This window comes from Oreochromis aureus, linkage group 3 (genome assembly GCF_013358895.1).
Source record: "Oreochromis aureus strain Israel breed Guangdong linkage group 3, ZZ_aureus, whole genome shotgun sequence".
In the NCBI taxonomy this organism is placed as follows: domain Eukaryota; kingdom Metazoa; phylum Chordata; class Actinopteri; order Cichliformes; family Cichlidae; genus Oreochromis; species Oreochromis aureus.
In genome coordinates, this window is record NC_052944.1 from 10,967,255 (window position 1) to 10,982,086 (window position 14,832).

A 14,832-nucleotide genomic window follows, 5' to 3' on the forward strand; every position below is an offset into this window, starting at 1 on the left:
TATCATTCCGTTCTGTCTGGTATTGCACCTTTTTTTTTTTTGCACCTTGCATTTTATGTAGTCACGTGTTTATTGTCTGTTATATGCCATATGTAGTGCCATGGTGTTGGAGGATCGTTGTCTCGTTCCACTGTGTACTTTACCACTGCACATGGTTGGAATGACAATAAAGCCACTTGACTTGACTTGATCACTACCAGCAGCAGTGACTGTTGACATGAGGCAAGTTCGATCCATGCATGCAATGCTGAAAATCAGTCAACTTTAACAAAAATAAATGAACAGTTAACAGTCTTTAAATTGTTTGATTTTATTGTCTGATCAACTTTAAAAGAAAAACTTTTTTAGTATTTCCGCAACGATTTATAATGTTTCGCAACATTTTTTGGCACATGGCTCTGTATTGTAGAACATGAATAACACAACAATAGCAAGACGGTGCGATTTTAAAATGATCATTATTGTTTTAGCTTTAGACAGTCCCTTACCTTATCTGATTGTAAAATCTACTTTTAAATATTGTTTTTACAGGGATATTTATTCTGTTGACAAAATTCAATCAATTTTAAACCAACAGTTTAAAAACACACAATTTACAAACTCAGTGCTAACAGTAAAACAGTGAGATACGCTGCATGAAAAGCTGAAAATGCTTTTTTAAAGGCATGATATGTGTTAATGATAAAAAAAATCTATCATGTAGAAATGATAGAAAGAGAGAGAGAGAGGGACAGCGAGCAAAAAATTACATCAGCATGTGAGCTTTCATTTCACATGCCTCTGTCTTACAAAATATAAAATATAAGTAAAGTCGGTTAAAAAGAAACTTTATACTTAGAACAAAAAACAAAACGAAAAAAAAGAGCAGGCTTTAAATCGATCGAGCAGGATAATGTTAGAAAGAGCTAGAGAACAGCCTAAACATTTCAAAGCTACAGTAATAAGTTCATGTCTAGACATGTGGCATCAAAGTCGTAACGGCTTCAGTTCAGTGTAGCTTCACCCTGGAGTACACACATTCACTCCAGATACCATCTCTCTGTTCATTTGATCTCTTGATTTTGAGGTTTTCTTCACCTCGAACCTGAGAAAAATTTCAATAATATGAATTAAAAAAAATTATGAGCCACTAAGGATGGTTTAATGATTATATAAATATTCAACTAAACAGCACATACCTTGGACAGAGGTGAAAATCCTGAGTTAAACTCTGAAAAGCAGGCAAACAAAGTGATTGATGTTATGCTCAGTGCAACACACAGTATAGAGATCAACAGCATCGGTTACTGTACAGTGGTAGCGGTTTCTCTTACTGATCATGCACACAGCGAAAGCCAGATAAACACCCATGATGATGATGATGATGATGATGCATGCCAGTGTTCTCTCACGGACACAAAAATTCTCGTGATCATTGATGTCATCTGGTAATACAAACAGGAGACATTAGAATTTGATTTCAAACCAACTTCTAATGTATGAATTGAAAAAGCAAGAAAGAGGTTATAAAAAGATAATCATCATATGTGTATTTGGGAAATTATGAGTTTTAAACACAAGATTTTCTACTGCAAAAAAATCTTAAGTAACTTCTACTGCAAAGTTACTTATACCAATCTTGGTCCCATTTCCAAGCAGTATTTGTCCACATGCATTGACGGCACAGTAGTAGACCCCAGCGTCATCCCGGCTCCTGACGACAAACTTGTACTCGCAGGTAGTTCGTCCTCTGTCAGTTCTCTGGGAGATGTTGTTCTTATTGTCAGAGCAATAAATCATCTCTGGAGCAGAATGATTTGAGTTTTTCAGCCACATGAAACTAGTGAGTTCTGCTGTGCATTGAGCAGAGTGAACAGAACAGCTGAGAGTCACAGAGTCTCCGGACCTCACTGACTTTGATTCTGGCTGCTGGACGACAGAGTCGCTGATTGTCTTTGCACCTTGGAACACAAACCATTTGGACTGTGATTATTAGCATTGTGTTTACATTCAATTGAAATTATTTGAAATGCAAACATGTCCAAACGTACCTGTCAACATCAGAAATGTTCCTGACCCAAACTGAACCTCACTTATGTGTAAGACTCCACAGAAGTATGTTCCAACATCTTCCCATGATGTTTTATTTATGGTCAGATGATTGTTAGTCATGTCAAATTTAACTGAAGAACGGTTAACAAATTCATCACTGAACTCTCTCACATTATAATAAGAATCAGTTTTTACCACCAGCTGTAGTTTCCTCCCTGTAGTCACCTTGTACCACACAGTTTTGGTTGATGCGCTCTTTATGAAGCATTTAATAGTAGCTGAGTGGCCAATCTTCACTGTTTTCAAAGATTCAGGCTGAGAGACTTCACTTAACTGTGCTGCACCTGAAATAAATCAGACAGAGTCAGTTTCACACAAATGAAGATCAAAAGTTTACACAAGTAAATTTGTTTTACTTACACAAAGAGCAGAGCAGGAAAACATTCACAAAGGACATCTTCATCTTGTCTCCTTCTTCAGTACAGCAGTCCTCACCTAATGAAGCAGCAGTATACTTCTCAAATTTAAAAACGCCAGCTTGTCCTACATTTTGCCACATCTGACAGGTCTGATTGGTTCAACACCATCACACTGCAGAACATGATTGGCTCTGTCGAGTAACGTGGCGTAGACAGAGATTGAAGTCCCCTGGCAGCCCCCTGCCATCAAAGCTGAGGGGGTAAAAGGACTTGACATTCAGCCTTATGTGTTAAAAATGTGTTAATAAACAGAGTGCTAAAACAGAGCTTTTTCCTTTAGTATGATCATCATCTTCATTCGTAATCAAAGACAAATAAAAAATGTAAGTGATCAATATGCAGAGAAATGCAGTTTGAGTTGTGGATATGTCTGTTCTAATGTTCAGAGTTTTGTGTGTAGACATGAGCGATAATAGACCTTTTGTGTGTAGGACTGAGAAGATAAGAACTGTGTCACCAACCAGTCAACATATTTTTGAACAACAAAAATGATGTTAAATGTTGTAAATGTCAAACACTGAATGATGGTTCATTGTCATTGTGCTGACAGTTAGTTGTGCTCAATACTAATCAGAAAATAATCAGTTAACGTTAATTATGTTTAAGTTGACAATTTTAATATTTTGAAAAAAAAAATGATAATGACTTTAAAGACAGGCTTAATCCAGGCTGTGCTGAAAACCTATGAAGAAAATGCCTTGAGAGATATGTGTGTGTGTGTGTGTGTGTGTGTGTGTGTGTGTGGGAGGGAGACTAAATGAGAGTGCACACAGGACATTCTGATCTCTGAACGTCTCACATTTAAAGTATGATTTAGTAAAAAGGGGATTGTATTAGTAAATTGTGACGAAGAAACAGAGTTTTCAAGAGAAAAAGTATTTGGATTAAAAGGGTTTATGCTAAAGTGAATGTGAAGAATGAAAAGTGAAGCTTATTCAGATATGACTGAATGTTCGAATGTAACAGAATTGTCTTTGATAAAAGAGAGAAATAGGGAGAGAATGATAACGTGTGGCTGAGGATCAGTTGACCTGGTTGATTGAGTAGATATTAGAGAGGGAGAGGTGGGGCGAGTGGGCACTTGACAAAGTCTAAACTGGGATGTATGGAAGTGTTGTGGGTCTGTTCTCAGGAGTCCTGTAACATTAACAGTTTAGATCATTGGATCTCAGAACTCCAGCAGAGATGCATAGAGGGAGAGGACTGCCCACATCCTGGACTTGCTGTGTTGTCAATGGGCCAGTCATTCATAAAAATAAAGCAAATCCAGGCATATTTTGAATATTCTTCCTGAGCTAATTACATACTTCAGCTGTAGTTTGTGGCTACTCGTATTCAGTGGTGTGATAAAGCATTTGTCCCCTTCCTGATTTCCTGTTTTTTTGTATGTTTGTCACACTTAATGTTTTAGATCATCAAAACACATTTAAATATTAGACAAAGATAACACATATAAACAAATAAGGCAGTTTCCAAATGAAGGTGTTTACTATTAAGAAGAAAAAACCTACATGGCCCTGTGTGAAAAAGTGTTCACCCCGTAAAACCTAATAACTGGTTGGGCCACGCTTAACAACAACAGCAACTGCAGTCAAGCGTTTGAGGGCAATCAGTCTTTTACAGTGTGGTGGAAGGGAAGGGGGCGGGCACTACAAACCACTGTATTCACGCTCCACTCATACTCACGTTCTGACCTCAACACACAAACGTCAGAATATTCAAAATACTTTTATTATTTGGTTGAGAGGGGGGAGGGACTAAAACTCACCATGCAAAAAAAAGTGACCATCATTATCATGATATTAAAATACAAATACACATAATTCTTTTGCACGTAACAGACACTTTTAATAGTCTGAAACACAAATGTAATTGTTGTTCATGTTAATTTGTGTTGTGAGGAAATGAATGAAATAGTAACATGTCTTTTATAAAGGAAGTCATGCTTCAAAGAGAACCTCACAAGGTCCTGTGTTTATACACTGAGACCAACAGCCTGTCCACTTTACTGCTTTACACCAGAATAGACACATTTACTCCAGGTGTTGTCCATCTGCATTTCTGATCTGTTCATCTTCATGTCCCTCAAAGGTTTGAAATACAGGTAGCCTCCTTCTTGGTCACCCTGGGGATGAGAAACAGTACAACAGCTGAGTAACTCTCACATTTATTAAAAAAAAACAAAACAAACATGGATGGAACGTAAAACTGTGCTTTTTCTTTCAAAAGAAAATGCACTTACATTTGCTTTGAAAAAGGGGGAGTTTTTGGTTGGATAATCTGGAAAACAGAAAACTGTGTCAATATAATGTCATATTTACTGGAGGATAAAAAACAAACATAAGAAATATTAAACCACTTGCCTGTGTATGTGCAGCTGTTTTTCTTGCTCATCATGCACATTAAGGAAGCCAGTAAAACACTCAGGATGCTGGTGAAAGCTGAAACCCCCCTCCAGAAATACAACAAGAGAAGGGTGTCCCCTTCATCTACAGAGATAGTAACCCAACAAATAAAGTTAAAACACAGATGTGTCTTGTCAGTAAAACCGGCTTGGTTGGTAAATAGATTGATTCTTATAGAGCACTTTTGTACTCCCCAGGAGAACTCTATACAACATGCCTCATACAGACAAGCACTTTCTTTCTATGTTTAAGTGTTGTCGAATTTCTGTAACACACTCACTCACTGACGCATCAGAGAGCAATTTGGGGTTAGTGTGTTACATGCAGACTGAAGCAGCCAGGGATTGAACCACTCATACACCCACCTCATGCAACACAAACTCTGCCATAGACAAACAGATGTCGACCATGTCTGGTAATACTGATGACACTATTTCTTTTATTATGGGTCAATGTCTGCTGCAAGTAGCAGACAGAGATTAACAATACTGCATCGACATTTTTAAATTTATTTATTGTTAAACAATTCTACCTAATAACATGCGACCATTTAAATATACCATTTGATAGCGTGCTGGATAATAAGCATATTTGTCTGTACTGTAAGAAAGGCTGTCTCCCTCCTTATATCAGTATTATAACAGCGTTGTCTAGCCTTATTTGTGTCTTAATCAGTTCAGTTATAAAGCAAAAGGTCATTAAGCTAGGCAGCTAATATGTATTTACTTGTAAATGTCTGAACAATATGTTTAAAGGTTTTCCCATGATTATTTTTATGTTGGCTGGAAAGAAAATATTTTTTCTCCGCTGTTAGTGCAGCTTAGTGCAAGTTACTGCAACTTCTGCATGAATGTCCATTTCATGCTTTGGAGAGGCAAAGTGGGAAATGATTTAAAAAGCAAAAGGTCATTAAGATAAGCAGCTAATATGTATTTACATGGTGGACTGGCCTGCCTTTACACTCTTTGACATGATAGTGAGTTGCTTGTTCAGATAATTGAACCTTTCAATAAATTACTTACCCTCAACATTCAGCTTGGTCCCATTACCAAACAGTAAGCATCCACATAAAGCAACAGCGCAGTAGTAGGACCCAACATGAGAGACATTCAAGTTCTTCATTGGCAGGCTGTACACACAGGTGTGTGCTTGTGTCTGTGATTTCTTCTTGCACTGATCATTCCTGCCTCCATGGGTGTAAATGAGCCCTGGATGAGATTCTTCAGAGTCTTTGAACCAGTAGACCTTGTGGTCTTCATCACAGGTTCCAGTGTGGACTGTACAGTTCAGAGTCACAGAGCCTCCTGGCTGGATGGTCTCAGATACTGATTGTAGGACAAAAGTCTGGATGTCCAAACTGGAACCTTTTACATTGAGATATGTTTCTTTGGTAAACTCTAAAATAAAAGTAAAACTTGTTGCGCAGTAGTAAATAGCTGAATCTGAGACACGCAGGTCTGTTATTTTCAAGTGATTTTTACTGATGCCAGTAACTAACGTAAAGCGTGGATTACTTTTGAATTCATTATAAAATATGCCATTTCCCTCATATCTGTAGTAGGTAGAGATGAGCCTTGGTTTTTGTCCCAGAGTTTGTTTGTACCAGTAAAGTCTTGCAGCTTCACCTTCGTAGGAACAGTGCAGAGTTACTTCGTCACCGACATCAGCAGAAACAAAATCAGTATCTTGATGAAGAGATGAGTGCAGTTCAGCTGCCTGAGCTGAAACAAGATACAAGACAACGCACACACATTTCTTTCATTGCATATATATTTAGTGCAGTGGACATCTGAAACCTAATTGAGAAATGACATCTCAAAACAGCGAAATTAGAACTCACCTGTTATTCCTACGCACACACGTATCAGATAAACTACAAATATTAAATGTGTCATTATGGTAAAATAATTTTTCTGCTCTTCAAAGACGAAATTTCATGTGACCGGCCAACCACAGAATACGCGTAATGTCCTATAAAGGAAACATGCTCATCGCTGTCATGTTTAGCGCTTGAAAAATGAGAAACCACAGACATCCTTGGTTGTGCAACGTTGTGGACTCAAAATGGGTCATGCTTTCTTTGAAGATTTGCTTAAGTTTCCTTTTAGAGAAAGAAAGTAATAAAGCTCATTCTGTTCACTTTGTTTAAGGTTTGACGCTGTGCGGCAATAACATTAAAGTGGTCCTGTCATTACTAATTTAAAAATTATTGTTTCTATTCTTGGAAATAGAATAGTTGGTTATTTTGACCACCAGAGATTTTAGGAATCCTTGTATCTCTGTTAAATTAAATGACTTTTTTATGACCAGTTTTACCTAGAACAAAGGCATTATTTTGACCCCACACAAATGAAAGTAAAACCACTACTGCACCACATCTAGCTGGTTTGTCAGAAAGGCTGCTATAAAATGAGCCAAAACTACATAGATGTGATTGATAAATAAATATGTAAGCAACTGTAATTAGATCAAAAAAATGAATGATTTCTGCTGGGCTGAGGATGCAGGATTTTGAGCCGGGCATGTGTGACTGAATGCGTGGAGAAGCGGGCTTGTGTCGTGATAAGTTTTCCAAATTTATTAAGCGGGTGTAAGTGCAAGTTAATTTTACATGGTGGCAATGACCTCTCCTGGTCCAGCAGACAAAGACAGGATCCCACTCCCTACTGAACAGCATTTTTATAGTATGGTAGAGACAAGGCATGAATGTGATTGGTTTTAAAAAGTTGGGGAGGAGCCGTGGTTTAAACTCGGCTTCGCTATTAGTCTTTGGTCCGGTGCCCTACTCATGCTTTGTCTTCTGCAGCAGGCTTCTCCCTGTAATGATAAGAGCAGAAAAATAACACAAACACACCAGAATTTATGGACATGTTTTCCTCTAGGTTAACCTCACACCTTAAAGTTTCTGTGCCTTGCTGTGTCAGGACACCATCCCCCAAATATTCGTGGTGATGGTGTGGAGGCTGTGAGACAAAGCTGTGTGAAAGGCATAGGCACGTTGCTCGGTGATAGCATAATAACCTGTTTTAGTTCACTGAAATTTATTGTTTGCAAGCAAATACTACAGTGTTAAAAATGCTTGTATATGAATATTCAGTCAAATACACCTAAAACTATGTTGAGATCGTGAAATGTTGGCATAAAACTATGGCGCTACTCGAAGCCTGAAAACTATCTCCCACAAAAACTGAGCAAACACAGGGCTCTAGAGTGCGACCAGTTTGGTTTTTGATTATATGCTGCAATAAATGCACTGCCCAAGTGTCCCCTCTCCCCACTGCCTTTCAGCAGCATGCAACAGCAAACAGGTCGTCAGAGGAGCCGAGATGATGATTAAGTTTAACATTTTCTACAATATTGCCAAAGCACTTTAAGCACAAGATTGTTAGTTGATCATTTAGAAATGAATATTGTCTGTATGGACTGCAATTTCCCCCCCAAAAAAGTGCACATGTAAAACTGCGGTGTTAAGTGATGCGGCTGAAAAATTTGAGTGCGCCTAGTGCAACTGTGGCAAAAAGTTAGTCTAGAGCCCTGAAACAGGGATTTTTTAAAAAACTTTTTTTTTAGAACTGTGCTGCAATTAATTACTGCACAACTAATTTTGACTGCATCTCCACACAGGATATGCTTGCGAAGATGGAATATGGGGGAGAGCAGAAGTACGTTAAAGTTCCACAAAGTGATGAATGGAGGACATGCATATTGGATTGAAGAAAAGAGTAATGAGCATGCTGTTATTTGCATTGACCAGTGCACCTGTGTCAGACCCTTTGATAAACAATATTCCAATGAGAGCATGTACACTGTTCCATGTTTTAGAAAATGATTTGAAATTGCGGTTCACAGTTCAAAATACATGTTTTTCAGCAAAACATTGGCTCTTTTTAATAAATGTGTATTTCAAACTCTCCAAAAAGAGTTAAATTAACACTCTCTGGTGTGGGCCCATATAGACACTTTAATAGTGTTAAAATCAAATCTGATAGTGTTAATTTGGGTATGCTGGATTTGCTGTGTACCAGATACTTTTTTAGTACATGCTCAGGTGGGGTTATCCAAAAACCACAGACTGAGCAGCATTTATATTGTTGCCTCAACGTTCACCTGTGTGGTAGTTTTCCCGTCGCATATTAATTACTACGCAGGACTCAGAAATCCAGAGCAGAATGATCAAAATTTGACGGTTTCAGACCTGAGCAGAAGAGCTGAGGAGGTGAAGCTGTCGACTGAAGCAGAACAGCATGCATAGCAGAGGAGAAGCTGCAGGGTTAATGGTCAGAAGCAGATGTGGGTGAGATGATAAACTCTGACTGTTGTAGTTTTATAATAATGATTTAACATTTTAAAACCTGCTGTATGGTCAGTTTTAAAATAAAGCCATTCAGATAGTTGAAAATAAAATAAAGATGGTATAAAAACAGAACACTTATTGTGAAACAAATTCCACACATTATCCAAAATCAATTTTGAACTTTTCATAATGTTCTTTTGTAAAAATAACATTCTCAGATGCGTTAGCTGTTGTGTTGTTATACCGTTTATTTATTGGTTTGTTCTAATTTTTATTTTACGATCTGTAATAGAATGATCAAAATCAGTGATAAAACTAACAAAACCCCCAAATAATTAAGTACTTTTCTTTGTCAAATATTATCTAAAAGTATAAAACTTGTGAAAATTAACAACTTAACTTAGAAATGCCAGGTGCTCAGATCAACACTTTAATAGAAACTGTTTGTCTTTGACATGAACTGTAATGATACTCAACTCAATACAACTTTAACTGAACACTAAAAGCACTTTACACAACTTGCCTTATTCACACATTCACACAATGTAAATGCTTTCTATTTAACATCCACACACATTGATATCTCAGTGAAAGCATTGGAGAGCAACTTGGTGTTAGTATCTTGCCCAAGAATATTTGTTACATATATTTATGTAAGTAGCAATTACTGGACATATTGACATAACAAATTTCAACTTAAAATGATGCTGTTTTAATATATCAATAACTTATCTGCCAATGATGAAATATTGACTATGAATAAAAAAAAATTTAAAAATTGAATGTTCGGACATTCAGCAAATACTGCACTGTTATAATCAACCTTTTCAGGTTTTATTTATACTAGAAATAAATGAAAAAAAGAAGAAAAATACAGCCACCAATGTACTTTTAAACTACTCATATTTAGGACACAAATGCACATAAATGACACTGCTAAGCTTAAGCCCTATTACACAGAAGTAAACATGTCCAGTTTTATTATTTGATACTAGAATACAGACATTTATCCTCTGGATTCTCTCTTTTTCTTGTAGATCTGTCGGTCTTTTTTACCCTCAAAGCAGCATAATGAAGGGTTTCTTCAGGTTCACAATTCTGGTAATGAAATAAATCCACCAATCACAATATGGCCAATGGTATAGAATTTTAAAAATGACAGATATTTGTCATAATGACAAAATGATTTAGAATTGTATTATTCTACCTCTGAGTTTGTTATAGAGGAAGCTGAAAATCTTGCATTCGATCCTGAAACACACACACAAATCATATTTTAACCATACTGGATGGTAATTTTATATAAACTATATATGAACAGCAACATTTACCTGTACACTGCCGTCTGCTTATACCATAAAGTAAGAAAGCCAGTATAAAGATCAGGATTGTGGTGAATGCCAAGGCAGCAATTAAGAAATACACCGAGAGAAGAAAAGTCTCCTGAGCTGCAGTAACAAATATGACAATAAGATATTATGTTAGCAGCTTTTCCAAATTGTAATAAAATTTTAATTATAAAGTAAACAGGACTATTTATCAGTAGAAAAAATGTGTGCTAAGCTTCTACTCACACCCAAAGTCCAGCTTGGTCCCGTTTCCAAACAGCATGTGTCCACATGAGGCAACAGCACAGTAGTAGATCCCAACATGAGAAACATCCAGGTTCTTCATTGGCAGGCTGTACACACAGGTGTTTGTGTGTTTCTTTGGTTTCCTCTCACACTCATCATTCCTGCCTCCATGGCTGTAAATGAGTCCTGAATGAGACTCTCCAGAGTCTTTGAACCAGTAAACACTGTGTTCTTCATCACAGGTCCCAGTCTGTACTGTACAGTTCAGAGTCACAGAGCCTCCTGCCTGGATGGGCTTAGATGCAGACTGCTGAATTAAAGGCCGGCTGTTCAAAGCTGAACCTTTAACACTCACAGTGATTCCTTCTGCAAATTCAAAACTTACCGAAAAGCTACTTGCACAGAAATAAGTAGCTGAGTCTGAAACCTGCAGATCTGTGATCATCAAATGATTTTGAGCTTTTTCAGTAGACAGTGTGAAGCGTGGATTGTTCTCACATTCATCATAGAAAGTACCATTTTTATCATATGAATAGAAGCTAGAAATGAGCCTTGGCCTCTCTCCTAATGTTTGCTTATACCAGTAAAACCTTGCTACCACTTCACCTTCGTAGAAACACTGCAAAGTTACACTCTCCCCGACATTAGTGGATATAAACCCTTTGTCTTGACGAACAGACGAGAGCTGATGACTCTTCTGAGCTGAAATGATAGAAGGAAAAAAACAAAGACAACTGATTTAGAAAAAAAGTAGAACTCATGTCACTGAGTGACCTTAATCTGTAAAAGATAAAAGTTACTGAGGAAAAAACACAACTCACCCATTTCCCCAAAGAACAAAAGCATCAAATAGAAAACAGATGGTGGCGATATCATCATGTTCAAATCCGTGACTTGAATGGAAAGAATCTTTCTGTTCATAGTCTCTTCAGGGGCAAGACTGTATTTGATTGGCTGATTTAAAGTCACACTGTATGCAAGGAAACAGCTTCACATTCACAGCATAGTGTCAAAACTTGGTGAGAGATACACATGGAGAACAAAGTGGCTCTTTAACTTTCCATTGAAATTATTGTAGTTATTGAAATGTAACTGACCACTCAGCCTTACTCGCATGGCACCTTGCAGATCTCACTGATCAAATTATTATTTTTTTAATATCTAGTTTGGTACAGAAAAATGTAGCAACAGCAACTTAGTGTAAATGTTGTTTGTCCGACAAAAAGCTCAGTGGTTAGGGAAACTGCTGGCAGTACCAATTTCCTTCGCCACTGCCTAAAGTTAAAATCTTTAACTCTTTATTGACATTTTTCTTAACTAGCTCAAATCAAGAGAGGAGATTCACCGAAAAAAATGACATCTCAAATGAAAAACACCTTGAATAAAATAAGATCATAAGGAAACTTTAAGCTATTTTTAGCTAATAATAATGTATTTCTATCAGCATCTTTACTATATAAGGAAGTGATCAATTCGCCACTCTTACATGTAACCTACATATCAAAGAAATGTAGTATTTCTTTATTGTATTCATAAGTAAACTGAAGGTTATTTTTAAATGCATTTAAGAGATTTACAATTTTTTTCAGTTCTTCTTCATTTCCTTGAAAAATGCAAAATATTTCACGCATTAACCTGCAATACTTTTTTTTTAACCATAAAACCAACTTATTTTTAACAGGTTTAAAAATAAATTCTCTTTCAAACCATCCATACTGGTTCCAGCAATATAAATCATATTTCTTCACAGTTATTCATGATGACCAATTTTATCAATCTTTTTTTCCAATCTTTGATGCATTTGTCAAATGTTACATTAATTGACATCATTTTGAAACGCTGGGTATAAGGCTAGATGTTAGGAGATGAGTCAAAATAAGAAATCAACATGAGGAACTGAAGAAGTGGCATTTGGGAAATGTCACTGTGTGTTTTTTTCTTGCTATTTACTAGTGTAGATCTGCAGAACCAGCACCCCAATGCAATATGCCTGTGTTGGCTCTCTGTTTAAAACATCCCAACCTCTGATCCTATGTGCATTAGCCAACGCAATGCAGAGTTCAGATGGAGCTGGTGTGGGTGTGAGGACTGGCCCAGTTCTCACTACCTCTAAGTCCAGGTGTGTCTTCTCTGCTTCATCTGATAAGAAAACGGAAGTCCTGAGTAGCCTTGCTGGTTGGTCTTATTAGCCACACCCGTTAGCAGGAATCTCCTCTCAATCGTGGGCCTTGGAATTTCTGGGTTGATTTTAGTGGCTTGGATTTGTATGGCTCAAGGGATTCAGAAGATTCATATTTTTACTTTTGCTATTTCAGAAAAGCTTAGAAATTCCACAATTTAGACTTTAATGAGGGGATATTTTATTAAAGCAATTTCGCAGGAGTAAAGCACAAGCAGAAGCAAATAATAATGATAATAATCACAAAATAATAATCAAATCACATCAGTTATACTTATCTGATTAACCTACTGTGAGCTAATGCTAATTTTATTCTTATCATTGGGAAGGTTGGAGCAAGCTTGGAGGAGAGAGCATTAGAGATGTGTTTTATCTCATTGTTCAATGTTAAACAAAATAATCTAACAGGAAAGCAGGACTTTGTAGATATTCAGCCCTTCAGGAATACAGTGGGATCCCAAATCTTCACAAAGTTGGGAGAAGCTGCGAGAAGCTTGGAAAGCTGCAATCCACCATGTAAGCAATAAAAGCCCAAATCCTTCTCAGAATTACAATCCAAAACACCAGTGATGACGATGAGCAGAGATAGAGCCAAAGTCCAATTTGGAAGTCCACGGTTGATCCCACTGGCATCTCTGCTGGAATTCCCAACTGCTCATCTTACAGAAGGCGCAGGGAACAGCCCAGGACTGTCTATGGGTGCTTTAATGTATGCTCTGTCAAGAGCCCACTCACTCCCCCCCTTATCTAAACAGACAATCACGTTGTTTACATGAAATCATCCGATGTCCAGCCAAACACTATCATTCTCTCTATATATGTCTCGATTTTCCCACATACATGGCTTTTCATCACTACTTCAATTAGATTTGTCTTTAGCACATTCTGACATGAACATTCATTTTAGCATAATTCCCTTTCAGTTAAATTACAGAGGAATTCGTTCTTTTACTTTTTCTCTTCACAACTCTGTATTTGACAATCACAATTTGCAATTTACCAATTCACCTGGCAATATTAAGCGTAATTAACTATCAGCCAAGTCACATATAAATCATAAAACTGTGTTTATCCATTACAATACTTAATAAAAATTTTCTAGTTCAAAATAATTGCAAGATAATCATTCTGACCACGCACTACAGACACTAATCTACTAAGGCTGAAATACACATAAAATCCAGACATTACAGCAGGCATTGTCTCTACTCCAGTTATATTTCTCATTTAACTTACTAATCAGATATTGGGGGGGGGGGGCTCCAACCTCTCTTGATGCCACCTTTGTTTTTGTATTCAAAGTGTAGTCACCTTCAGTGTTCAGGGTCATTTACTTTGTTGTAGTAAAGCTGCCGCTCTGCAGTATGAAATAATTGTGTACATGGGGAAATGACAGTTTGTGCTTTAGATTATGAGGAGGAAAAAAAAGATTTCTAAAAACTGTGTTGATATGTAATACACAACATAACACACAAAAACAAAGAAGGCATGGTGAAAAATGTTCTGTGCTCCATTTGAACTCACAACCATCAACATACAAGAGAGAATAGAATGTGTCAAATCTGCCATTAAGCCAATAGACAGTACAGAATTTTGAAAATCTGAATAGAGACACACAGCACACAATTGAGCCAGTCGCTTTGAAGTATAAATGGTCTGTTAGTCGGTGAAAAAGAAGTAAAATGGCAGACGACAATAACATATACTGGGATTGTTGCAAATCCCAGCCCAATCACTTTCTTGCCCACCTTCAATGAGTCTGTCAGTTTCAATTCAGTGTGCTTTAATGATCTTCATGCAGTCACTGATTATTGGCGGGATTGTTGCACAGCAGCAATTCATGGATATTTGGATGTTAGTCTGTTCTTCT

At 37.1% G+C, this 14,832-nt stretch overlaps 3 protein-coding genes across 3 annotated transcripts; all 3 read right to left on the reverse strand.

The window, feature by feature from the left end:
* Nucleotides 1-339: 339 nt before the first annotated feature.
* On the reverse strand, nt 340-2,510 carry LOC120439011 (tyrosine-protein phosphatase non-receptor type substrate 1-like). The gene is made up of 6 exons (XM_039609658.1): nt 2,452-2,510; nt 2,031-2,375; nt 1,614-1,940; nt 1,314-1,424; nt 1,179-1,210; nt 340-1,084 (listed from the first exon to the last, which is right to left on the reverse strand). The coding sequence occupies exons 1-6, from the start codon at nt 2,492-2,494 to the stop codon at nt 989-991; spliced, it is 954 nt and encodes a 317-aa protein (XP_039465592.1). The 5' UTR covers nt 2,495-2,510; the 3' UTR covers nt 340-988.
* Nucleotides 2,511-4,255: 1,745 nt separating this feature from the next.
* On the reverse strand, nt 4,256-6,871 carry LOC116316434. The gene is made up of 5 exons (XM_039609656.1): nt 6,756-6,871; nt 5,938-6,636; nt 4,874-4,999; nt 4,753-4,790; nt 4,256-4,635 (listed from the first exon to the last, which is right to left on the reverse strand). The coding sequence occupies exons 1-5, from the start codon at nt 6,808-6,810 to the stop codon at nt 4,516-4,518; spliced, it is 1,038 nt and encodes a 345-aa protein (XP_039465590.1). The 5' UTR covers nt 6,811-6,871; the 3' UTR covers nt 4,256-4,515.
* Nucleotides 6,872-10,167: 3,296 nt separating this feature from the next.
* Nucleotides 10,168-11,821, reverse strand: LOC116316456 (immunoglobulin kappa light chain-like). The gene is made up of 5 exons (XM_039609657.1): nt 11,605-11,821; nt 10,786-11,485; nt 10,541-10,657; nt 10,417-10,460; nt 10,168-10,307 (listed from the first exon to the last, which is right to left on the reverse strand). The coding sequence occupies exons 1-5, from the start codon at nt 11,702-11,704 to the stop codon at nt 10,300-10,302; spliced, it is 969 nt and encodes a 322-aa protein (XP_039465591.1). The 5' UTR covers nt 11,705-11,821; the 3' UTR covers nt 10,168-10,299.
* Nucleotides 11,822-14,832: the final 3,011 nt, after the last annotated feature.

What these genes read in the sequence shown, in the direction of transcription:
- LOC120439011 (XM_039609658.1), bottom strand. Translation starts at nt 2,494, where the DNA reads ATGAAGATGTCCTTTGTGAATGTTTTCCTGCTCTGCTCTTTGT. An exon ending in TGGAAATGGGACCAAGATTG is followed by an intron (nt 1,425 to 1,613) that starts GTATAAGTAACT and finishes TTGTATTACCAG; the next exon opens with ATGACATCAATGATCACGAG. An exon ending in TTTCGCTGTGTGCATGATCA is followed by an intron (nt 1,211 to 1,313) that starts GTAAGAGAAACC and finishes CCTGCTTTTCAG; the next exon opens with AGTTTAACTCAGGATTTTCA.
- LOC116316434 (XM_039609656.1), bottom strand. Translation starts at nt 6,810, where the DNA reads ATGACACATTTAATATTTGTAGTTTATCTGATACGTGTGTGCGTAGGA. An exon ending in AAACAGCTGCACATACACAG is followed by an intron (nt 4,791 to 4,873) that starts GCAAGTGGTTTA and finishes TCTGTTTTCCAG; the next exon opens with ATTATCCAACCAAAAACTCC. An exon ending in CCCCCTTTTTCAAAGCAAAT is followed by an intron (nt 4,636 to 4,752) that starts GTAAGTGCATTT and finishes TCTCATCCCCAG; the next exon opens with GGTGACCAAGAAGGAGGCTA.
- LOC116316456 (XM_039609657.1), bottom strand. Translation starts at nt 11,704, where the DNA reads ATGAACAGAAAGATTCTTTCCATTCAAGTCACGGATTTGAACATGATG. An exon ending in GGGACCAAGCTGGACTTTGG is followed by an intron (nt 10,658 to 10,785) that starts GTGTGAGTAGAA and finishes TTGTTACTGCAG; the next exon opens with CTCAGGAGACTTTTCTTCTC. An exon ending in AAGCAGACGGCAGTGTACAG is followed by an intron (nt 10,461 to 10,540) that starts GTAAATGTTGCT and finishes TGTGTGTTTCAG; the next exon opens with GATCGAATGCAAGATTTTCA.